This window comes from Lepidochelys olivacea (genome assembly GCF_965140295.1).
Source record: "Lepidochelys olivacea isolate rLepOli2 genome assembly, chromosome: 6".
NCBI lineage: Eukaryota > Metazoa > Chordata > Testudines > Cheloniidae > Lepidochelys > Lepidochelys olivacea.
In genome coordinates, this window is record NC_140416.1 from 107,574,554 (window position 1) to 107,599,830 (window position 25,277).

Genomic DNA, 25,277 nt, shown 5'->3' on the forward strand with positions numbered 1-25,277 from the left:
ACACTTGTCGTACAAAACCACCACCATTGCAATCAGCATTTCATTTGAACTAGGACATAAGGTGAAGACAGCCAAATTTCAGAATACACCAGAATAGTCTGACAAGTACAGCTGTGAATCTGACTGCCTATAAATTGGCAGCATTGGTATTGCATGATTTTTCATAGTGCAGGGAGGGATTCTGCTCCAGACAAGCTGAGAGTATTATGCATGGTAACATCATATATCTATTTTCCCCCAAATGTATTATAGCAGAAGTATTCCATTCCAAACATGTTGGTAGACCTCATTTCCTATGTAAGCACTAAAGTAATGATGCATAAAGTTCAAGATTTAGAAGGGATTTATTCCTCTACAAGTGCACTGCCCAAAGTGTCTTATTCCTGTTTTGGTATGCAAATTACAGAACAACCTGTTTACTTCAGTGGGTGTTACTGACAAAGGCAAGACTGCTGACAAGCAAGACTACTCCATTTTTGTTTAGGGTCCTGAAGACATCCGATAATCACTCAGATTGTTTCCTTTACAGGCCTTCTTTAAGGCTTTGAGCTATGCTGTAGTGCCTCTAAATAATATCATTAGTACAAATAGAAAATTAGCAAATTCCTTAGAAAACTTAGTGACTCTGGTTAAACAAGTTTTAAATTACTTCAAAGTTAGACTATATTTAACAATTCATTAACTAAAACTAACTTTAGATTATAATGCTAGTTAACTATATAGCCAAACATGTTATTGCAACCTTTGGATTTTCTATTTGTACTCATTCTTTGCCAGGTAGAGCGGTTTGCCACGTAAAAATAAATGTTATACCTAAAAGAGTAAGACAATAAGAATTCTTTTCTTTAATGGCATTTGTATGGTCCCCATTACTACAGTATCTGAGCACTTACTCCCATTTGACAGATGATGAAACTGAAGCTTAGAGGTGAAATACCTTTCCTAAGGTCTCAAAAGAAGTCTACAGCTGAGCCAGCTACAGAACCAAGATTTCTGGATTCTCGGTCCACTGTCTGAACCACAAGACGATTCATCCCCTTGTTAGCGTAAGAGTCTGCTATAACACAGGTTTGTTTAAGACTAACCTGCAATATTTGTTTTTTCAGAATTCTGCAGAGGATTTTAAAAAAAAATAAAAATCAGATTGGGTCCTTTTTTGCTTCTTTGATGTATATAAAGGCCTGAAAACTTTCCCTTATTTGTTTTCTGCCTTTTTTTTTTTTTTTTACCATTAAGTATCAGGAATGTCAAATCTGGTCTTCCTTGATTTTGCTAGAGGACCTATTGTATCTCTGACCATGTATATTGTGAGCACTCACACCTTATTTGAAAGGGCTGGGGTGTGAAATCTTTGACATGTTTAAAATTCCAAAATGTTAATTACTGAAGGTAATATGTATTAATAAAAAAAATTGTAAACAGTATGACTAACTAAAGATTCCTTCCCCAATAAACTGCTTGCTTTCATTCTCTTGACCCTTGATGTTTCTAGTTTGATAATTCTACCCTTAGCCCTGGTCTACATTATGAGTTTAGGTTGAATTTAGCAGCATTAGATCGATTTAACCCTGTACCCGTCCACACAATGAAGCCATTTTTGTTGACTTAATGCACTCTTAAAATCGATTTCTGTACTCCTCCCCAATGAGGGGATTAGCGCTGAAATTGACATCCCCGGGTTAAATTTGGGTTAGTGTGGATGCAATTCGACAGTATTGGCCTCCGGGAGCTATCCCACAGTGATCCATTGTGACTGCTCTGGACAGCGCTCTGAACTGGGATGCACTGGTCAGGTAGACAGGAAAAGCCCCGTGAACTTTTGAATTTCATTTCCTGTTTGGCCAGTGTGGCAAGCTGATCAGCACAGGTGACCGTGCAGATCTCATCAGCAGAGGTGACCATGGAGTCCCACAATCGCAAAAGAGCTCCAGCATGGACCGAACGGAGGTACTGGATCTGATCGCTGTATGGAGAGACGAATCTGTGCTTTCAGAACTCCATTCCAAAAGATGAAATGCCAAAATATTTGAAAAAAATCTCCAAGGGCAGGAAGGACAGAGGCTATCACAAGGACCCGCAACAGTATCATGTGAAACTTAAGGAGCTTAGGCAAGCCTACCAAAAAACCCAAGAGTCAAATGCCCGCTCAGGGTCAGAGCCCCAGACATGCCGCTTCTGTGATGAGCTGCATGCAATTCTAGGGGGTGCCCCTACCACTGCCCCACTCCTGTACGTGGACTCCTGCAAGGGGGGAGTCTCATGCAACAGTGATGAACATTTTGGGGACGAGGAAGATGATGAGAAGGGGGAGGCTGAAGATAGCACACACCAGGCAAGCGGAGAAACCGTTCTCCCCAACAGCCAGGAACTGTTTATCACCCTGGATCCAATACCCTCCCAACCCGGGCTCCCGGACCTTAAAAGTGGAGAAGGCAGCTCTGGTCAGTGTACCTTTGTAAATATAATGCATGGTTTAAAAGCAAGTTTCAAAGCAAGCGTGTTTAGTGAATACCTTGCCCTGAAGACTTGGGATGCATTCCCGGCCAGTACAGCTACTGGAAAAGTCTGTTAATGTGTCTGGGGATGGGGCAGAAATCCTCCTGGGACATCTCAATGAAGCTGTCCTGGAGGTACTCCCAAAGCCTTTTCAAAAGGTTTCTGGGGAGGGCAGCCTTATTGCATCCTCCACGGTAGGACACTTTACCATGGTAGGCCAGTAGCACATAGTCTGGAATCATTGTATAAGAAAGCATGGCAGTGTGTGGTCCCGGTGTTTGCTGGCATTCAAGCAACATCCGTTCTTTATTTCTCTGTGTTATCCTCAGGAGAGTGATATCATTCATGGTCACCTGGTTGAAACAGGGGAATTTTATTCAGGGGACATTCAGAGGTGGCCGTTCCCGCTGGGCTGTTTGCCTGTGGCTGAAAAGAAATCACCCCCCCCCATTAGCCACACGGTGGAGGGAGGGGTGAAGCGATCATCCCAGAGAATTGGGTGTGTGTGTGGGGGGGGGTTAGTTGGGTTTGTGCTGCACGTTAACCCGAAAACATCAGCCCCTCCTTTTAAATGGCCAATGTGTCTTTTTCCATTTTAATCTCCCTTTTTTTCCTCCCACAGCTCCAAAAGTTTCAACACTGCTACTAGCATCTCTGTCCCAGAGGCTAGCACAGATAAGAAAGTAAAAAAAATGCACTCGCAATGACATGTTCTCTGAGCTCATGCAGTCCAGCCAAACTGAAACAGCCAGCAGAATGCATGGAGGCAGACAATGGCAGAGTCCAGGAAAGCACAAAATGAACATGAGGACAGATGGCTGGAGCAACAGGAGAGGTGACGGCAGCATGATAAAGGAGGCAGAATGCAATGCTGAGGCTACTGGAGGATCAAACTGATATGCTCCGGCGTATGGTTGAGGTGCAGGAAAGGCACAGACCGCCACTGCAGCCCCTATGTAATCAAGCGCCCTCCTCCCCAAGTTCCATAGTCTCCTCACCCAGACGCCTAAGAACGCAGGGGTGGGGGTGCCCCTCCAGGCACCCAACCACTCCACCCCAGAGGACTGCCCAAGCAACAGAAGGCTCGCATTCAATAAGTTTTAAAGTGCAATGTGGCCTTGTCCTTCCTTCCTCCCCTGCTCCCTCACCCCCCCACTCCACCCGGTGCTTCCCTCCTCCCACACCCCTCCCGGGCTACCTTGGCAGCTATCTCCCTATTTGTGTGACGAATTAATAAAGAATGCATGATTTTGAAACAACGACTTTATTGCCTCTGTAAGCGGTGATCGAAGGTGGGATGGGAGGGCAGTTGGGTTACAGGGAAGTAGAGTGAACCAAGGTGGTGGGTTTTCATCAAGGAGAAACAAACAGAACTTTCACACCGTAGCCTGCTCAGCCATGAAACTGGTTTTCAAAGCTTCTTTGATGCGCAGTGCACCCTGCTGTGCTCTTCTAACCGCCCTGGTGTCTGACTGCAAGTAATCAGCAGCCAGGCGATTTGCCTCAACTTCCCACCCCAGCATAAACGTCTCCCCCTTACTCTCACAGATATTGTGGGGAACACAGCAAGCAGTAATAACAATGGGAATACTGGTTTCGCTGAGGTCTAACCGAGTCACTAAACTGCACCAGTGCGCTTTTAAACATCCAAATGCACATTCTACCACCACTCTGCACTTTCTCAGCCTGTAGTTGAACAGCTCCTGACTACTGTCCAGGCTGCCTGTGCATGGCTTCATGAGCCATGGCATTAAGGAGTATGCTGGGTCCCCAAGGATAACTATAGGCATTTCAACATCCCTAACAGTTATTTTCTGGTCTGGGAATAAAGTCCCTTCTTGCAGCTTTTGAAACAGACCAGAGTTCCCGAAGATGCGAGCGTCATGTACCTTTCCTGGCCATCCCACGTTGATGTTGGTGAAACATCCCTTGTGATCCACCAGTGCTTGCAGCACCATTGAAAAGTACCCCTTTCGGTTTATGTACTGGCTGCCTTGGTGGTCCGGTCCCAAGATAGGGATATGCGTTCCGTCTATCACCCCACCACAGTTAGGGAATCCCATTGCAGCAAAGCCATCCACTATAACCTGCACATTTCCGAGAGTCACTACCCTTGATAGCAGCAGCTCAGTGATTGCGTTGGCTACTTGGATCACAGCAGCCCCCACAGTAGACTTGCCCACTCCAAATTGATTCCCAACTGACCAGTAGCTGTCTGGCGTTGCAAGCTTCCACAGGGCTATCGCCACTCGCTTGTGAGCCATGAGAGCTGCTCTCTTCTTGGTATTCTTGCGCTTCAGGGCAGGGGAAAGCAAGGCACTTTCATGGAACTTTGACCTTACGCATGTGAAAGTTTCACAGCCACTGGGAATAATCCCAGACCTGCAACACTATGCGGTCCCACTAGTCTGTGCTTGTTTCACGGGCCCAGAATTGGTGTTCCATGGCATAAGCCTGCCCCATTGCCACCAGGATGGCCAAATTGTAGGGGCCCATGCTTTGAGAGAAGTCTGCGTCCATGTCCTCATCACTCTCATCACACCGCTGCCATCGCCCCCTGCCTGCTTTTGCAGGTTCTGGTTCTGCATATACTGCATGATAATGTGAGAGGTGTTTACAATGCTCATAACTGCTGTGGTGATCTGAGCAAGCTCCATGCTTGCCATGATATGGCGTCTGCAGGAGAGCAGAGTGGCAACGGAAGCGGTCGTTCAATGATGATGGTTTGCAAATCTACTGCACCATCTGCTGCCAGGACACAACAGCTGAGCGGGCTGCACACTTGCCATGTTATGGCGAGACAAGAGCAGCTGAGCAGAGCTTCCGCGGAAGCGGCCCTGCGAGACCACCAGGAGAGCAGAGTGGCAGCGGAAACGGTGGCTGACGACCTGTGAGGTGGATTCATGAGAGCAGAGTTGCCGCGGAAGTGGGAGCCCATGAGAGGCAACACAGAGAAATTCACTATTGAGACAAGAGCAGGAGAGCGGAGTGGCAGCGAATGCGGTGGTTTGAAGACAACAGTTAGCAGTCCTACTGCACCATCTGCTGAAAGCAGTATGGCACCCGCACGGAAAAAAGGCATGAAACAATTGTCTGCCATTGCTTTCACGGAGGAAGGGGTGACTGACGACATGTACCCAAAACCATCTGCGACAACGTTTTTGCCCCATCAGGTATTGGGAGCTTAACCCAGAATTCCAATGGGCAGCGGAGACTGTGGGAACTGTGGGATAGCTACCCACAGTGCAACACTCCGAAAGTCGATGCTAGCATGGGTACTGTGGACGCACTCCGCCAACTTAATGCGCTTAGTGGGTACATACACAATCGACTGTATAAAATCGCTTTCTAAAAATCGACTTCTATAAATTCGACCTAATTTCATAGAGTAGTCATACCCATAGTCAACTATTCATAAGTGCCTAAGTCACATAGGAATACAAATCACACAAAGTGACAGGCATTTCTCAAAATTCCACATTAGTTCCCCAATCACCATAATCCATGTAGATTAGACAACAATGCTTGAAACAGTGGTGCATTTACATTAGGGCTCTTAACAGTGCTGTCAGCAACAATGGGATTTTTTGAAAAACTTTCTTAGTGCAGACAAGATTACATAGTCTTCCACATCAGACAAACTCTGAATTACTAATGTTAAAAATAGAATTAAAAAAAAATAAAATAAATGTAGGCATCTTCATAACAAGGTACAAGCTCAACTGTTTTTTCCCTTTGCAAGTCACCTTTCAGGACTGAACCAATGCTCTTCAGCTTTCAGAATTACAACATTATAAAAGCTTAACTCAATAAATAATTATGAACAGAATCACAACAGGAAGATGTTACCTTGTATGTGGCTGCAATGCACTTGTATCCACGGAATCTTCTCTGGATCTTAAGAGTCCTAACCTCCTTCCACTGAAGTCACTGGCAAAATTCCCATTTACTTAATTGGAATAGACCTGGGTGCCTAGTTTGTAGATAGTGAATGAAGGCGCTCTATTGCGCTAAATGTTCTATTCAGAACATAACTTTGTAAGGAGATTATGTCATAATTCTTTCCCCACTTGAGTAGTTTTAAAGACACTTTCAAAATATTCCTAATCTACATAACCAATGTTAATATTTCTGTCAACCAGAATTTTTTCAGAAAAAATAGGATTAATTTCCAAGACCAGTGCCATTAAGAAACCGAATAAATACTGCTTTCGTAAACATTGCTGTTCTCACACACCTGTTCCAATTACAAATCTATTCTTAGCAAACCCATGCTTGAAAATTTTCTTCATTCCAAAACTTTGTATAGACCAGCTGGTTCTAGACATTTGCTTCCCCTCTTTCATTGTCTCCACCGAGTTTAAAAAAGCCTTTTTGTAGTAGTTTAATGCCTTTTTCAAATTTTATTTTGCAGGACTCATAATTTTATTCAGAAAATTAAAGCATAATTAACACTAAAGAGATATTGTTTACCGGTAGTAATCCATTTCTCTTCTGCACAGTGAAACAGTCTGAGATGTTAACTAGTTTGTGTGGGTGCACAGCTGTGGAGGGCTGCTCTCTGACAAAGCATCAATAAAATAATATCTACAGCAGAGTGATGTACAGATTAGCAATATGTTCCTTCTGCTTCAGAACAGGGCAGCTACAAAAAGGAGATCCTTTTATTTAGTTGCAACTATCATCCAGGTAGTATTCTTGAAGTTGTTGAATACTATACTTTTCAAAATTAAGAAGGATTCATTTATTTTCCAGTTCAACTGTGTGTTGGGAGCTTAACATTTTCTAGGTTTTAAAACAGCAAGTCTCAAGTGTTGGCTGGGTTTTGCAGGTGCCCTTTCTTTTTGGTGGCTCCGTTTGTGGCTATTGCTAGTTCAAAATCAGAATTTCCATCCACAGGAAATGTTGATATTTTGGCACGTGTTTAATTGAGACAAAAGTTGAAATATTTTTTCCACGGAACAGAAAATTCCAAAACAATTCAATTTGAAAATGTAATGATGTTATCTTGCTGCCTCATGTGAAGCTGTAGATCAGGTACGTCATATCCCATTCTCCTCTATGACCCAGGCTCCTCATGGTACATTACCCATAATGCACTGCAGAAGTTAAACAAGAGATGAGACAGTGGTGAATCATGGGAAATGAGTACAGCCAGGGAGCCCAGCCCATAAAGAAGAACCCGGGCACAAGGTTTCATAGCAGCTCAGATAGATGCAGTTCAATGTCAAACTCGAACTAAACTGTAATGTTTCAATTTGAGTTGACCCAACCTGAAATGAAATATTTTGGTTTTCCTAACAGAAAATCAAAAATGTCAGCAAACTTGGAATCTTCCTGTGGAAAACTTTGATTTTTGGAAACTGTTATCCATCAAATTACAAGTTTAAATCCTGGTCCTATATTCAGAAAATCCATCTCCCTTTCAAGGCATTCAAAGATAACACCATATGACTACTAAAAAAATTAGAGAGCACGCTTTAAAAAGGTGAGTTGTAAATGGACTTACAACTCTTTTTAGCAATGCTGATTTCTTCCCATTATCCAGACTATAGCATTCAACTTTCACCTCCCTAACCAGACTAAGGGCTTGTCTAAACTTACAGCATTTCGGCTGCAATACTGTAAAACTTAGGCCTGGTCTACACTGGGGCGGGGGGAAAAAATCGATCTAAGTTACGCAACTTTCACATAGCTGAAGTGGATGTACTTAGATCTACTTACTGTGGTGACTTCACTGCAGTAGGTCGACTGCTGACGCTCCCCCGTCGACTCCACCTGCGCTTCTCGCTCCAGTGGAGTACCGGAGTTGACGGGAGAACGCTCGGCAGTCGATTTATCTTCCTCACTAGATGCGATAAATCGACCTCCACTGGATCCATCGCTCCGGAGGTAAGTGTAGACATGCCCTTCGTGAAGACTCTACCTAAGCCAACGGGAGGGCTTCTCCTGTTGGTGTAGGTACTTCACCTCCCCGAGAGATGGCAGCTGTGTCAACAGAAGAAACCCTCCCATCGACATAGCACTGTCTACACTGGGAGGGTTAGGGTGGTGTAACTATGTCGCTCAGGGGTGTGGATTTTCCACACCCTTGAGCGATGTAGTTATATTGACATAAGTTGGTAGTGTAGACCAAGCCTAAGTCAGGTATTCAAATCCACCCCCATCCACACACCAGGCTAAGGAAGGACATTCAGAATACTAATCTTTCTATTATTTTCATTCTAGGTCTCCCAACATCCATCCAACTGCAGCTAACTAGATCCTACTCTGCTGAAATAGCTACCTTCTACCGTAACTACTTATATGCTTCAGTTGTAGAAAGGCCACCTTTTCCTTCCCAACTCAAAGCAGAGTTGGTCTATAGGCATTCAGATATCTATACTATTTGACACACTCTTGTATAGCTTCCTAAAGCTATAACTGTTTTCCCTCCCTCAAAACTATAACAAATAGCTCTTCTAGCTCCCAACAAGCTGGCTCCATTCTTAAACAGGGTTCCAAGGAAGCTGTGATTGCATCATTTTGGTGACTAATGGGGTTGTATGTAGAGTGGGAGTCAGCAAGCCCTGTGGGGATGAATGTTGTTGAAACCCAAGTGCCTGTGATGGAAGACCATTACTTTTATTTCAGTAACACCTACAGGCCCTAGCCACTGTACACACACAGTGAGAGGTGGTCTCTATTCACAAAGCTTACTATCTAAATAGATTAGACAAGATAGAGGTTGGGAGAGGAAACAAGCACGGAATTGACATGACATGCCAAAAGCCAAGCAGCAGATCAGTGTATGCTGGGAGCAGAATCCTGGACTCCAGTACCCTATTGACAGGATCTAATGGCTTTTAAAGATTTTGTAGCTGAGGAGCTCTGGGTCTTGTATGCCTACGTAAGGAAAACGGACTCATTGCTGAAAGTACTGGAATTCTGTTAATTCCATTTACAAGAAATATTTAATATGGTGGTTTTGTTTATTAAATTATAGGTGTGAGCTTCACAGTTAAGCTGAACAATAAGGGACACAGCAAATGCTTCAGTCAGTTCTGAAGTACAAACCTAAACATTTTAATTTTTCAGAACTGAAATAAGTAACGCTCAAATCGGTTTCCTGGAAGCAGAAAGTTTTGCTTACAATCCATCCGATTAATCCATTGTAGATGACAGCCCCTTACATTACTGACTCAGACTTACTAAGGATACCACAAGTCTGAAGACTAGACTTATTATAAGGCTATTATTTATGTTTTAATAACAAAGACACGAGCTACTGCATGACTCAACTTTTACAATGACAAGCATAGTTCAACTACTTTTCGGCATTCTAATTTCAGCTTTTGATCTAAGTATAGATTAAAAAACAGGGTTATTCACCATTGCAGAGGTCTGAAAGCATGGTCTCCTCAAAGTTAGTAGGAACTTTTCTCTAGATTGTAACTCAGCATGCAATTATTTGCTTATTTGGGTTTTAAAGTACCACATATCATACCCTGGGCATGTTGTTTTTTCTAGTGACTATTTTAAATTTTGAAATCGCTGCACATTAAACTTCAATAACAACCTCCCTAGCCCCAGCCAGCAACCATTATCCAGCACTCAAAATGTCTATGTGGCCTTGTCTACATAGTTTTTGTACTGGCATAACTGTTGGTTAGGGATGTGATTTTTCTTTAAATTGCTATAGAAATACTAGAACAACCCCTTGTGTGGATGCACTTACACAAGTATAAAGGTGCCATAGACCAGTATAGCTCATTCCCTTTCTCTTACATAAATAAACTACACTGATATAAGCACCACTGAAACTTTGTCCACAGTGTGCAGGGGGGTCATATAATTAAAGCAGTACAACTTTTGTCTTTAGACAGCTCTAAAAATAAATGACCAACACACTCTAGCCTTCCTCCACTTCAATTTATTGTCTTTAGTTACTGGCAAATCATCCTACTGTCTTTTCCTGGAAACTCCTCCCATGGTCCTAATTCTTACATTGAAAAACAGCTGCTCTAGCATCAGAAGCTAGGAACTAATGTTTACAGAACATGAAGGAAGTTCCAGGTAGTAATTTGGCAGGCTTCCTCTATGGGGATAAAGTTTAGCAGAAGCTGTAGAGGCTTGTATTACTCTATCATGAGCCCTTCTTGAATAGACTTACCTTGGTTCTCAAACTTTATTAAGTTTCAACTGAAAGATTTGCTGCTTTCAAACAAAATGAGCACAATTTTCTTACCATTAAACTGGTAATTTTTATAATGAAAATGTATAACGTAATGCAATACAAACTTTCCATGTTTCAGAGTAGCAGTCGTGTAGTCTGTATCAGAGTTGTTTCCCTTTCAGGTTTGATCATGTATATCTATAGAGTCACTACTCTGACTCATTTAAAATAGACGTGTGCACAAGTTTCTAAATTAAAAATGCCTATATAGTATAGAAAACAGGCAAAAAATAGTAGAAATTTCCCTAAAAATTGTACAATATACTCTTCAATTTCATACTATATAATCATTACATGAAAGCCAAATGAAAAGTATGATTAATGCCACTTTATGGTCTGTGAAAGGGAGGATTTTGAATGACTCAAACATGCTCTACATACCTCTTATTAGCTCATAAATATTCATGTCCATAAGTTCACATATTAGTGCAAGAGAGCCAGATTTTCTGTCACTGAAGAAACAAATAGGGGGTTTTTTTCTGAGCAAGAAATAAAATTATATTTGCATTTGTATACAAAGTAGACAAAAAGTACTCCACTCAGCAAAAGAGTCAGTTTAATCATCAATAAGGCAACTTGTAGTTTTCAGTTTCAACAAACCTTTACCTAGAGAAACCTATTGAAATTGATTTATAATTTTAATTTACAATGGCATTTTCCCAAACTCTTTGCATTCGGCTCTCCTGGCAGGAAGCCTCATTAGCCTTCCAAGTACTATATGGATTTTTACTCTAAGTATGGCACAATGATGCAGTCTGGAAGCTCCCAAAAAAATAGCAAGACATAATATAGCCATAAAGTATACACTAAACATTGATAAGAGATACAAAAGCATTGTGCCATATCTGAAAATATTTAATAGTTGAGCTGGTCCCAATATTGTTCCGTCTGGCCAAAATAAGTCACATTTTTAGCTATGTCACTTTCTAAATTCTATATTTTAACAGTGGCAGTTTTCTATGATAGTGGATTTCCTGTAACTTGAAGTCTTTAAATCATGATTTGAGGACTTCAGTAACTCAGCCAGAGGTTTGGAATCTATTACAGGAGTGGGTGGGTGAGGTTCTGTGGCCTGCAATGTGCAGGTCAGACTAGATCAGTGATCCCCAAACTTTTTACCTCACGACCCCCCTTACCCCTGTCTGCACCTCCCCCCCCCCACGAGCCGGGAGTGATGGCATGACTCCAGGAGTGGGGGGACGTGGACAGAGGTAAGACAGCTGGGGCCACAGCTCGGGTACGGGGGTGGGAGACCGGGAGCAGAGCCCTGGGTGCAGGGCCGGTGGTCAGGGCCCCGGGGCCAGGTATCACTACCTCACCTGGGGGCTGGCCCGGGCCCCAGCCGCAGCCCCCCAAACAGTCCTCCATGCCCCCTCACACCCCACAGTTTGGGGACCTCTAGACTAGATGATCATGATGGTCCTGGTCCCTTCCAACCTTAAATTCTATATTGGGAATGACCTTCAGAATGGTAATTGTTGTCCATCTGTGCTTTTTCATTTTGCCTGGCACTATGTATGTAATAGGAGTTGTGAAATGATTAAAAGCAGGACCCAGTCTATTCCACAATTGCGACACTCAAATGTTTTACTCCAGAATCTGAGATTTTGGGTTTTGTTTTTTTTTTAAAAATGTTTAACCTTGTAGTTGCAGAAAAACTTGTGAATATGAACAGAGAGTGCTTCCTGTTTGACTCTACAGGGAGCTGGAACATCTCCCTGAGAAGTGTGACCTACCTCATTATCTCAGAACGGGCCCCTGTGGACTTCACAATTCTGCTGCTAAATAACTTGATGTTTTTCCAAGATGCCATGGAATTCATCATGTTCCTGCAGCTGGCAACCGACATTTTGTTTTATTTTTCCTTGCCCTGGTGGGACCTGTCTACGGATGCCTCTTGCTCTCCAATGTTCCTTTCCCAATAATTTGATTACAGTGAACGCTCCCTGCACTGTTCAGTTGAGCCAGGCAAAAAGGAATTGGGGAACCAGAAATGGAGTCCATCTTGCAGCAAGAGAGTGGCTGACAATCTGGGCTGTAGCTAGATCTAGGGAACTCAGGAGATGGGCTACTAAAGATGAATACTAGCTTCCCTCTTCTGGCACTTGTAGTGAGAAGTAGTTTCTAAGCTGGGTTGTCTGGATAACACTGCAAGGGCTGAGGCCCAAAGAATGCAAAAGCCAGCCTGAAGAGCATAGTGAAAAAAAATCCTTGTAAATAATAATCAACAAATGTTATGCTTGATTAATTTCAGCAATGAACCATAGTGTGCAGTTGCACAGGGGTGAGGAGGATGAAGGCAATAGAATAGAAGTCAGCTTTGCTACAGAATTTGGTCTATCTGTGCAACAGAGTACAGGGAGCCTTGGAGGGCAGTAGGCATTAAGTCTCCTTCCCGTAAAACCAGAACATAAATTTATTAATTGCTTAAAAATATCTCTTGTCCCAGATCACTTGTTTTCCCATTTTGATAGTATGGATGTTGTAGTTCATGTTTTTGCAGCAATATACTCTAAAGAAACTGAAAAGTGTAATTTAGAACTGTATCATATCTTTGCTTAACAATAGGCATAAGGGCTTGGGAGAATCAGACAGATCTTCCAAAGATTTCCTTTTTGATGGAATAAATAATTGGTTAAATGCCTCCAAGCTGTCTTTTGTCTCGAAAAGCTACTGAAAAATTTGCAAATAGAGGATACAGGAAGTAGGGGAAATAAATACACTGTACTTACAAAACCACCTCGTGTAACATAAGGATATTGGGATGTGGATTCAGTCGCCTCAGTGCTTGTATTTCTCGCAGACTATTCACTTGCTCGATACTAATGTGTAATTTAAAAAAGAAGTGAGAGTGGAAAACTAGTTTACAATTTAGGAATTAGATTGTGACTAAGTCCCCACACAAGGGAGCAAGAACCTCCCTTCCTCTTATGTCCCTCTGCAAGCTACCCAAATCTGGGGTCCAGGAATGAAGAAGTAATTGGGGAGTTAACTGCCTGGGGCAAGGGGATGGGGTGGGAAATGGGTAATATCCTGGCTCCACTTCCCCTTCTTGCTGACCAGACTGGCTGACCCAGGAGAAGTGGGGAGTAATTTACTGTTGGTGTAGTCCAGAAGTAAATTATTACTCCGCAGCAGCAAGAAAGAAATCGGAGAGGAACTGTGACTCAGAAGTGCATCCAAGTCACAATAACTCCCACTGCTACTCCTGGGTTGGTGCATCTTACAGCTAAAGACTATACCTAAAAGGCACAATCTAGCCCTGTGTAATCATTAGCGTTCAAACTCAATTTAAAAATTAATAACCGCTAGTGTGAAGAACTGAAACACAGTATTTTACTAGCTAGTTGAAACATAATTAAATACTATGTCATTCATGCCTGGGACTCAATTAACCATTAGAAGTTCAGCTACAGAAACCGTTGGGGGAAAAATCCATTTTATGGGGCTTCAATGGCCTTGCATGGACACTAGATATAGCAAATCACTACAGGATAAGCTTTTCCTTTCACAAGCTGATCAAGAGTTAACCAAATGCCAAAATCCTTATGAAACTAAGAAAATTATCCTGTACTAGCAAGATCAATTTATATCACTATTACCTATAGCTATAAGTGAACATTCCAGTAAAAGTGTAACCTCTAGCCATTCATAACTATCAGAGGGTCCAAGACCTAAGGGTCACTTTAATGCATCATAGGGAAGATGCTTTCACAATCCCTCGTAAATATGGGAATGGTGGACATCTAAGTGCAATGAGTTGAACACACTCAAAATTTCTTAATCTCATAACTAGCATTTATTTTTGTTAATTTGGTCTCAACTCTACACACAGTTTTCTTTTTTAATAAAAAGAGAGACAAAACTAAAACAGATCTCTGAAAACTAACATGATTGACTGGATATGTTTTTGGTCTCAGTGCTTAATGTTAGCATTTCTGAATGGTCCCGAATAAAATGTTCCTAATTTTAATTCAAAACATGACCACAGTAAATTGATTCACACAATGAGGGTTATTTTCAGAACCAAAGTAGTACAATTTTCATGTTTGTTTTTAATCAATTTCAATATGCATTAAAAAAGGAAAATATATACTCAAAAGATCTGAACTGCCCATGTGAATTTCCCTGATAAAAATCCATTGCTGGAATCTGTTTCACACGATATACTGCCAGTTTCAACTATCTGTAAATAACAGTAATTTTACTTGGAGTACACTGTGCAAAACTGACCGACTCATCAATACTGGTTTACATGACAGGGCCAGCTACCTCATCATCTAATAAGATTTAATCTTGACAAACAAAAACAAACTGATCATAGCTTCAGTGAGACATAATGGAAGCCTGTTTTGTGTTAACAAACAAAAAATCCCAAAACTCAGCACCAGCAAACTGGCATCTTTCCCAAATAAACCTCATACATACAGCTAATTAAACAAATTCTCAGTTTTTAATATTTCTAAAATTGATTAGCCAAGAAATTTGTGTGCGCATTCAGAACATTCTGGACCAAATATTGGGTTGTAACCAAGCTGCACGCAGTGTAACTAAGGACAGAACCACTTTTACATACACCTTGATCCTCCAGCTGTCCAGATCCCCTGAGTTTATGGCTCCATTGTACTAATGTATCAGCACAAAGTGGCTATAGTATAAAGTTTATATTCAGTGGCCTTGGCTGATTATTTTTTTTTTCCATTTAAAGGAAAAGGATGTGTTGGTAAACTCACTCTTCCTTAATCTCTGCAGATCTTGATAATAAGTGCCGAAACAGAGCACTGAATCAAACCTGAAATTTTTCAAAGCCGTAGACACAATGTCAATTGTTACAAAAATAACTCCCACTGAAATCAATAGGAAATGAATGTTCTAATTGAGAGCTGAACTTGGCCCCATGCTAAAGTTAGGGGTTGTGCACCTTGATTTGGATGAGAATGCCGTGTGTGGGTGTCCAGTAAATCCCACTTTGCCATTTTCCTAATAAGAAAGAGCTCCCACTGTGACTTGTGTTGCCCACTATTAGAGGACACAATCAAATGTGAATAAAGGCAAATACAAAACACAAAGAGGAACAAAATCTATACAGGGAGAGAAGATAACTACTGTTACACGATCCACAATAAAATAAATTTTAAACTGACAATGGATAACGAGGGTGTTCTTTACACCATCTTCTACTACTAATTCATTTATGGCAGGAAGAAAAATGACACGAGCATGTTCAGACATATTCCACTTTTCCTTTCTGGTAGGAATTCATTTACAAATGTAAAACCAAGACCAGAGTGGTGACAGGAACAAATATTCATTAAAGTAGATAGGAATGAACAAAGACCCCAGTCCTCCTCCCTCTCTAATCCTGATCTCAATCCAGTTGACAAGCAGGTATAGAATTTGCTACAGTGAGTGACATCAATGGGTCTACTAGGTAGTAAGCACAATGCCAAATAATAATTCACTATACGATCAGGCCCTCAGTTCCCCCTTTCTCACATATGCCAACATATTTTTCAATACACCTGAACAAGTATTCAGAATCCTCTATTCCAGTGTTTCCCAAACTTGGGATGCTGCTTGTTCAGGGAAAGCCCCTGGCGGGCTGGGCCGGTTTGGTTACCTGCCGCGTCCGCAGGTTCGGCTGATCGGGGCTCCAACTGACCGCGGTTCGCCGTTGCAGGCCAATGGGGGCTGCAAGAAGCAGTCCGGCAGGTAAACAAACCGGCCCAGCCCACCAGGGGCTTTCCCTGAACAAGCAGGAAACACTGCTCTATTCAGTCTTAAAATTTGTATTTATTTCCCCAATAAATGTAAACAAAGTTTTCAGATTTTGGGCAATCGTATGATCAACTATACCTACCTTTCAAAATGCTGTTTCATTTGTTTCCATGCATAGTATTTTCCATCCCTAAGACTCTGTGTCTTCAGAACATCAGAAAATGTTCCCTCGCCTATTTTACCAATTGGTTTATATTCTAAAAACAAAAATATTTAAAATTTTAAAAATCTAAAAATAAGTTTTGTTGTAAACAGTAAATATTTCTATATTTATCGTTAGTTGATTTTCATTAAATTCTGTCTTTGCTGGGTGATTTTCAATATTACGCTTTAGGTTGTGGTTCACATGTCAATAATTTGGGAAAAAATTAAATTGAATTAGAGCAAATTGGGTTTTACTGCCCCATCCTATTAATGCTCGTATTACTGATCATATAATACATTAACACAATCCCAGAGCACAAACTATGACCTCCCTGCTCTGTGACATGGTACCTCTGCACATACAAGAGGCCTTTTTTCTGTCATAGCTAGGGCCCTACGAATTTCACAGCCATGAAAAACATGTCACAGACTATGAAATCAGCCCTCCTCCATGAAATCTGATCTCCCCTGCTGCTGGGAGCCCGAAGCTCCTATCTGCTAGTCTGGCCGTGCTGGGGAGGGACAGGAGTTGTCCTTCCCCTGCACGGCCGCTCTTGGTGGGGAGATCAGACCCATCTCCAGAGGCAGCGCAGAAATGAGGGTGGTATCATTATCCTGTCTTTGACCCAAACTATATTTCTCTTTCATTCTTCGCTTTCTCTACATGTACTTGATTGGTCCTGCTCCAGTAATACTGACTGTTCCATCAGCTAGTCTTATCCATCCCCTCAAGTCCCCTCATTGCTTAGTGTCCCTCCAGATTCCGTCCTTGGTAATCTCATCTGCACCTATAGGTTCAACAACCATCTCCACCAGTGAGCTGAAGGTAAACCAATTCATGTCAGTTTCATGCTACTGTTACTGCTGGGGAAAGCTTATGAACAACAAAGGAAGCAGGCAGTGGAGTTATTCACAGAGAAGAATCCAAAAAGTAGAGACCAAGGGAGAGGTAAAGTAACAAAGACCTCTTTCCTCCCTCATACCCTCATGCCTGACAGCAATCAAGGAGGCTGTAGGAGACTTAGGGTCTGCAGCATTGCAGCTATGCTGCAGCAACACTGTAGTACAGACACATGCTAGAGCAACAGGGTGTTTTCCAATCACTACAATGAATCCACCTTCTTGAGAGGCAGTAGCTAGGTCAACAGAAGAATTCTTCTGTCTACCAAATGGTGTCTATATGGCAGGGGTTCTCAAACTGTGGGGAAGTTATTATGGTTGGGGGGGGAGGAGTCGCAAGCTATCAGCCTCCACCCCCAAACCCTGCTTCGCCTCCAGCATTTGTAAAAGTGTTATTAATATATAGGGGGGGTCAAACTCATAGGCTTGCTGTGTGAAAGGGGTCACCCATACAAAAGTTTGAGAACCACTGCTACATTGGGACTTAGGTCGGCTTGACTACAGACAGGTCTACACTTCAAATGCTGCAGTGATACGGTTGCAGCAGTGCAGCTGCACCATGGTAGTGCTTCAGTGAAGATGCTACTATGCTGGAGGAAGAGCTTCTCCTGTCAGCATAGTTAATCCACCTCTGTAAGAGGTGGTAGCAGAAGCCCTCCTATCGACATAGTGCTGTCTACACTGGGGGTTAGGTTGGTATAATTGCGTTGCTTGGGGTGTGGAACTTTCACACCCGTGTGATGTAGTTAGATCGACCTAAGTTTTAGGTATGGACCAGGCAGTAGGGAAGTGGAGACATACCCCTTTCTCCTTGAAGCATCCAGGAGTCTTTGCAGGGGCAGGAGTGACTGAAAGCTCTTTCTACCGTCCAGAAGCTGGATGGTGGATCTTTATATTTCAGATACCTACCAGCAGTAATACATCTAGGCGTCATCTTCAGTTCTTCTTTTCTACTAGCCAACCTTCATATCCACTCTTGCAATTAATGCTTCTTCTCTTATTAATATTCAAAATCTGCCCTTTCCTCATTACCAAGGTTCTCTTTCACTTCTCATCTTTATTACTGTGACCTTCCCCTTTACAACCTTTCCTCTTCTCCAGTCTAACAGTGGCACTTTGGATAAAATCATCACTCTCTCCTATCACTCTTATCATTTGCTCTTTAAGTTCCGTCTAAGACTCTCCCTTTTCTTCCCTCATGCTGCTCTTATGTTTGAAACACTACTTCTCTAACTAGACCCTCTTTAAAGCCCAGTTCTTCCAGAAATCTATTCTTCCTTTTCATCACCAACACACTCCCTCTCTCTCTCTCCTGAACTATTGTCTTTCATTATTTTCTTGTCTGATTTAGATGGTAAGATCTTCAGTGCAAGGCACACGCAGGCCTGTTTATAAAATGCCAAGTACACTTTCTAATGCTATGTATTAATATAAACAGTCCTTGCTCATGGAGTACTTTACAAGTCAGGAACAGAATCTCAAAAACCAATATAGGAAGGCACCAAAACCCACCACAAAAACACCAAATCAGGAATAATATGCCTAGGTGTCAGAATCCTGCTTAGAAGCCTGATTGCTAATATTTTATAATCCTTAACAACCATTGATTTAGCATGTTCAAACCTCACTATTGTAAAGAACATTCCCCAACAATCTTTTTAAAATAAAACGATAAACTGTCACTACGGCGGAGATAATTGATAGCATAGTGGGTGACATTTTAAATGTATCCCCACACTGTCAGAGCCAGTTTCTTTGTGAAACATATAAGGCAGAGGTGGGCAAACTATGGCCCGCGGGCCACATCCGGCCCGTGGGACTGTCCTGCCCGGCCCTTGAGCTCCTGGCCGGGGAGCTAGTCCCCAGTCCCTCCCCCACTGATCTGCGCCACTGCGCGGGCAGCGCGACTTGCGCCTGCCCACCTCCCAGCCTTTCCAAGAAGCCTGTTCTGCTGCTCTGAGCAGCGTGGTAAGGGGGCAGATGGAGGGGGAGGTTGGATAAGGGGCAGGAGGTCCCGGGGGGAAGTCAGGGGACAGAGGGCAGTTGGATGGGGCAGAGGCAGTCAGGAGACATGGAGCGGGGGGGGGGTTGGATAGGGGGTGGGATCCCAGTTGGTTGGGGGGTCCCGAGAAGGGCGGGGACAGGGAGCAGGGGGGGTTGGATAGGGGATGGGGTCCTGGGGGGGCAGTTAGGGACGGGGGTCCAGGGAGGGTTGGATGGGTCGGGGGTCCGGTCAGGGAGCGGGGGTGTGGATAGGGGTCAGGGCAGACAGGGAGCGGGGGGGGCATTAGGGGTGGGGTCCTGGGAGGGGGCGGTCAGGGGACAAGGAGCAGGGGGGGTTGGATGGGTCGGGGTTTCTGAGGGGGGGCAGTCAGGGGACGGGAAGTGGGAGGGGGCGGATAGGGGGCAGGGACCAGGCTGTTTGCGGAGGCACAGCCTTCCCTACCCGGCCCTGCATACCGTTTCGCAACCCCGATGTGGCCCTCTGGGCAAAAAGTCTGGCCACCCCTGATATAAAGCATCTGCAGCAAAGTTTAGCAAATGGTCTACCTGTTCTTCAATGGTAACAATTGGCAATCTTGATAGTTCTATACTACACAGTCAATTACTAGTTCTTATATACAAATAGTTGATTTTATGGCATGATAAAAATCCAAACCAGGCTATCCTTAGAGATAGAATCTTCATTTTTTATTTCCAGTTTATCAGCAATATGTGATGAAGACTCAAAATACCTAGGCTAAAAAGCACATGTAATACATTAAAAAAAAAACCCCACCACCACAAAACAAAGCTTTCTGATTGATCCCATGACATCTTGTCTGGCTAGAACGCACCACAGAATTTTTCTCACAGAAGAATAGGCCTGGAGCACTGGACCAGGATGGAGTAATTTAAATCACTTTTGTCTATCACTGATTTAAATCAGGTGAGGATTTGGAAAAAAAAAAAAGTGTGCTAATTGCAACTTGGATGATACATTTTTAATCTAACTAAACTATAATTTAAAAAAGCCACTATGCTAGGGTATCATTCGAATTTTACAAAAAGGAGCTGTACGCAAAAACAAATATTAAAGACCCTGATCCTGGAAAACACTGAAGCAGATACAAAGCTTCACTCTTTTGAGGTTTGATCCTGCTCTCATTCAAAGCAATGAAAAATCTTCCATTGATGTGAATGATGCAGGATCAAGCCCCTGTAAAGTCTCATTTACGTCAAAGGCACTACTCATGCACATGTGTAACTTTAAGCATGAGTGTTTGCAAAATCAGGCACTAAAATTGTATTTTGATTAAAAATTTTCTCTTAGTGGCTAAAAATTGTCACTTCACAACAAAAATGCTTCAGTGTTAATGAAAAGTTATCCTTTTCTTTTCAGTGCATTAACAAATACATTATGAAGTTTTTTACATCAAAAATTCAGGCCAAAATTTTCAATAATAAACCCATATGTAGGCATCAAAGAGTGGGATTTTCAAAAGCACCTAAGGCCTAGATCCACAAAAGGACTTCGGCACCTAACTGACACTTTTGGTACCTAAATGTTAGACTTAGGTGCCTTTGAGATCTTCAAAACCTTCATTCAGCTGCTGCCAAACTCTGAAAGCGCCTAAAATCTTTAGATGCCTAAATTTCTTATGTTGAAGTCCCACAGGTGCCTAGAAATCTGCAAATGAGCATGTGCACAGCTACCTCAGGTCCCTAATCCCAGTGTATCCTGACTATTTTAGTGAGTGTTGGTAGCCCTCTGGGAAAGGCACTGCCCAGGTTGTGAAAGACTCAGGCTCAGTTCCCTACTCTGTCTAATATGGAGAAGAAATTTGAATTTGTGTCACCCAATGCTCAGGAATGTGCCCTTATCATTGGGCCCTAGGGTATTCTGGGGCAGGTTTCTCTCAGTCTCTCCTAGCAAAGCTGTTCCACTGTGTATAAATACTTAAATATTTATTGGAGCAAGAGAAGTGGAACCTGAGTCGCTCACATCCCAGATGAGTGCCCTAACTCTGGGCTACATAGTCTTTCTCTCTCTCTTAGGCCCAGTGAATATTTAAGTAATTATACTCAGTGGAACAGCTTCAACAAGAAAGAGAGAGAGAGTTCCAGTCCTGATTTAGACACCCAAATCCCTTTTAGGGGCAGAGCTTATTCCAGCATTCATTCCAGAGCTTATTCTCCTCAGCATTTCCTATTGGCTAGTTTAGGTGACTCTCTTCTCAGCATGCTGGCTTTTGTGGATCCCATTCTTAAACACTTAACTCTCCCCATGCATTGTATAGAGAGCCTAGGAACCTAAATCAGGGCTGTGGATTCCACTGAATGGCAAGGGACCAAGAAAGTTAGATGCTGAGCATTGCAGCACCTAAGTCCCTTTGATGATAGTCCTAAACAATTTAGGAGCACAAATCCCATTGACTTCAAACTGAAAGCCTTGATGGAGGAGAATAGCCTGGTCAAAGCATTTCTTTACTTGTGAAAGTTCATAACGTTGGAAGGTGGTGTTGGTTGCAAACAGCAGGGCTATTTGGTTATCTGAGTTTATGGTGGTGTCAAAGGAACAATGTTAGAGGATGTACACTTGACTTTTCAGTACAGATGCGCATTTTATGTGTGAAGCTTTCAGTAGGAAAAAATCTCTATAAAGCCTGAAATTCTACTAATAATTAGGAAACAAGTATAAAACATCCACATTAGCAACTTAAGACTTTAAAATGGAAAGAAAGTAAAGAACTAAAAATGTTTTTTAAATGATTTTTTTACTTCAACCATTTAAATAAAAATTTGATTTAAATTTTTAAATAAACATCATTTTTATCCACAATGGTGTATACAATATCTAGAACAGAAAGGGCCTAATCCCTAATTAGGAATTGATTTCAGTAGTATCCATAACAAACAAGGCACTTTTTAGACATAGAAGAAAGGATGTCCCTGTTTCAAGAAGAAAAGGAGTACTTGTGGCACCTTAGAAACTAACCAATTTATTTGAGCATAAGCTTTCGTGAGCTACAGCTCACTTCATCGATGAAGTGAGCTGTAGCTCACGAAAGCTTATGCTCAAAGAAATTGGTTAGTCTCTAAGGTGCCACAAGTACTCCTTTTCTTTTTGCGAATACAGACTAACACGGCTGTTACTCTGAAACCTGTTTCAAGAATTTCACAATTTCAGGATAGACAGAAAAGCAGACAGAAGTCAAGGAAGGAAAACAAAATGATTTCCTATACAAATCAACAAAACACACTATAGGTAGTGTGGGAGAAGTAGGTTTCTAAGAGCGAGAGGGTAGAAGTCTTGCAGATTCGGGGAGGTCTAACAATGCAGACATGGCCATATGAAAGACACACAAATCTTCAGATGAGGGTGGGAACACTGGTGGGGTAGAGATGCCATAAAGTTCAACAAGCGAGGATAAGTAGTGAGGGTCTGATTTAAATACAGCCTTGAAGGGAGTGATCAACAGTTTAAATATAACTGTGGATGGAGAGCAAGTGTAGAAATTCAGAGAGGGGAGTAATGTGATCAAATTGACAGCAAGGAAGATTACTTTAGTGGCTGCAGTTTGAATTGGGAGATGATATAGAAGGATATTGCAGTAGTCAAGGTGGGATACAGTGAGGAACCAAACCAGAAATTTGGGTGTGGAGATGGAAAGGAAAGGATGGAGTATGGAAATGTTGAGGAGGAAGAAGCTGTAGGATTTGGATATGGCCTGGATGCGTGGGCCAAGAGAAAGGCATAAATTAAAAATAAAACCCATGTTCAGTGTAAGTAATAAAAAGAATGGTGGTGGTGATGCCAACAGTGATAAAAAAAGGGGAAGAGGAGGTGTGTGAGGAAAGTTTAAGAGATTGTTTTGGGCCATGTTCAGTTTAAATTGAGAAGATAATGTATCTCTCTGATCAGAGGGGTAGCCGTGTTAGTCTGGATCTGTAAAAGCGGCAAAGAGTCCTGTGGCACCTTATAGACTAACAGACATATTGGAGCATAAGCTTTCGTGGGTGAATACCCACTTTGTCGGATGCATGTATCTCTCTGACATTTCCTTTGGGATATTAGTTGGGATTGTTTAGAAAGAGACAGGTCAGTGGTAGAGAGAAAGTTTTGAAAGTCATCAGCACACAGTTGATATTTGAAACCATGTAAGGAGAAGATATTGTCCAGGGTCAGCCTGTAAAGTGAGACAATCAAAAGGCCAAGGACAGAACCTGATGAAGGAATGACTGGATGGGTAGGAGGAAAACCAGAAGAGGGGGCAAAAAGTCAAGGAAAAGATGATCAACAGCATCAAAACCAACCGAGAGGTTGAGAGGGGTCTTTTGGTGCTACTTTACTAATATTAGTAATAAGAGGGCAGGTCCTTCCCCCTGCTACTTATCTCCCTCATATATCTTTGCAGAGTAGGATCTGGTCTGCCTCCCACCAACCCATAGTCCAACATGCATATTCCACCCAATAGCAGGGCCCATTTCTGTTCCAAATGGATCTGACACTGGAGCCTGGTCCTCCACATAGGGTGCCCCACCCACACATAACAGAAATGGGGCACAAGCCCCTCATGCATCCCTTCCATAGCAAGACTTAGACACCCGCTCACCCTCCTCCTCACACTGTATCTCCATTCTCCCTGCCCCAGGAGGGTCTGCTCGCTGCAGCAGGACCCACTGCCAACCTACGGCGATCCCGCTCCCACTTACACATCCTGCCTGCTGCACCCCGGAAGCGCCTCCCGCTCCGCGTTTCCTTCTCTCTCCACAGAGAAACTGTCCCTCCCGCTCCCCACAGAAGCACCCGCCCTGCCGGGACCCTCCCCACAGCGGGAGGCCCTCTCCCGCGCTCCCCCAGCCCACGGGGAGGCTCGCTCCCCTCACACCGCCACCGGGACCCGTCCCTCTCCGCCCCTACTGTTCATCCTGCGGCTCCTCAGCGGTGTGAGGACGGGGAGGGAAAGGCTGAGGCCTTCTCTGCAGCGCCCACCCCTCCCGACAGAACTGTCAGGGCGCCATGTTGTAGTCCCGTCACCCTGGCAACCGCTCAGGATTCCAGCCCAGGAGCACGGCTGAGTCAGCACCGCTCCCGCACAAAGCCGCGCACGCGCAACGCAGCTTCCTCCTCCTCCTCCTCCCCCCCCAGCACGCAAGCACAGCACAGTCTCCTTCTTGTCTCGTGGCGCGAGATTACGGTCTCTCCCGTCTTTACCCAGTTTCACAGTCGCGCAGGCGTAGTACAGCTTGTTTTTAGGCCGGGCCATTGACGACCCCGTTTGCGCAGGCGCAGCAACCTTCTCGCTTTCTCTCGTCTCCCCACCCGTCCTTGACAAAGGATGCACAGGGGCAAACCAGAACCTTGTACTCCTCACGGCTCCGCCTGCGCACGTGCAATAGAGACTTCTTTTGCTCCTCGGTCCGTGACATGGGCAAGCGCAGCAGGGATTTGTGTTTCAGGTTTCGGAGCTCTGAGGGCCAGGCAGGCGCCCCGCCCCTGAGAAGTCTCCGTATGGGCGGGGGAGAGGTTAGACTGGCAGTGGGGGGATCTCTCAGGGCAAGGGGAAGGTCAGGCTGCTCAGCGGCAGTGAATTACTTTTTGTTAAGGTCCAAATTTCATGGTCAAGGAATAGTCAAGGTGTAGACTCCAGAGGAACATTTTTTTCATATTACAATAACAACAATAATAAGCAAAGAACAAGATTTCACTGTCCTTTCAAAAGTGTCTGGTGTTCCAGATTTGGCCCATGGTCCACCAGTT

At 43.3% G+C, this 25,277-nt stretch overlaps 2 protein-coding genes across 8 annotated transcripts in view; one reads left to right on the forward strand and one right to left on the reverse strand.

Annotated features, from left to right (window-relative positions):
* WDR20 (WD repeat domain 20) overlaps positions 1 to 1,143 on the forward strand; it is a 71,499-nt gene extending 70,356 nt beyond the window's left edge. Inside the window, exon 5 of the mRNA XM_084630790.1 lies at positions 907 to 1,143. The gene's annotated coding sequence lies outside the window, so the exon portion shown is untranslated. The remainder of the gene's footprint in view (positions 1 to 906) is intronic.
* The window catches only part of MOK (MOK protein kinase), a 32,869-nt gene extending 7,871 nt beyond the window's left edge, over positions 1 to 24,998 (reverse strand). For 2 of the 7 annotated variants that reach the window (XM_084630794.1, XM_084630793.1), the window contains exons 1-4: positions 24,732 to 24,998; positions 16,572 to 16,686; positions 13,444 to 13,533; positions 11,093 to 11,190 (exon numbers count right to left, since the gene is read on the reverse strand). In XM_084630794.1, the coding sequence (XP_084486920.1) occupies positions 11,093 to 11,190; positions 13,444 to 13,533; positions 16,572 to 16,686; positions 24,732 to 24,783 (355 nt within the window). In that variant the 5' untranslated portion in view covers positions 24,784 to 24,998. Of the gene's footprint in view, positions 1 to 11,092; positions 11,191 to 13,443; positions 13,534 to 16,571; positions 16,687 to 18,442; positions 19,512 to 24,437; positions 24,613 to 24,731 lie in introns of those variants that run through there. The other 5 variants (XM_084630797.1, XM_084630795.1, XM_084630798.1 and 2 more) reach the window with 4 other exon arrangements.
* Between the last annotated feature and the right edge of the window lie 279 nt (positions 24,999 to 25,277).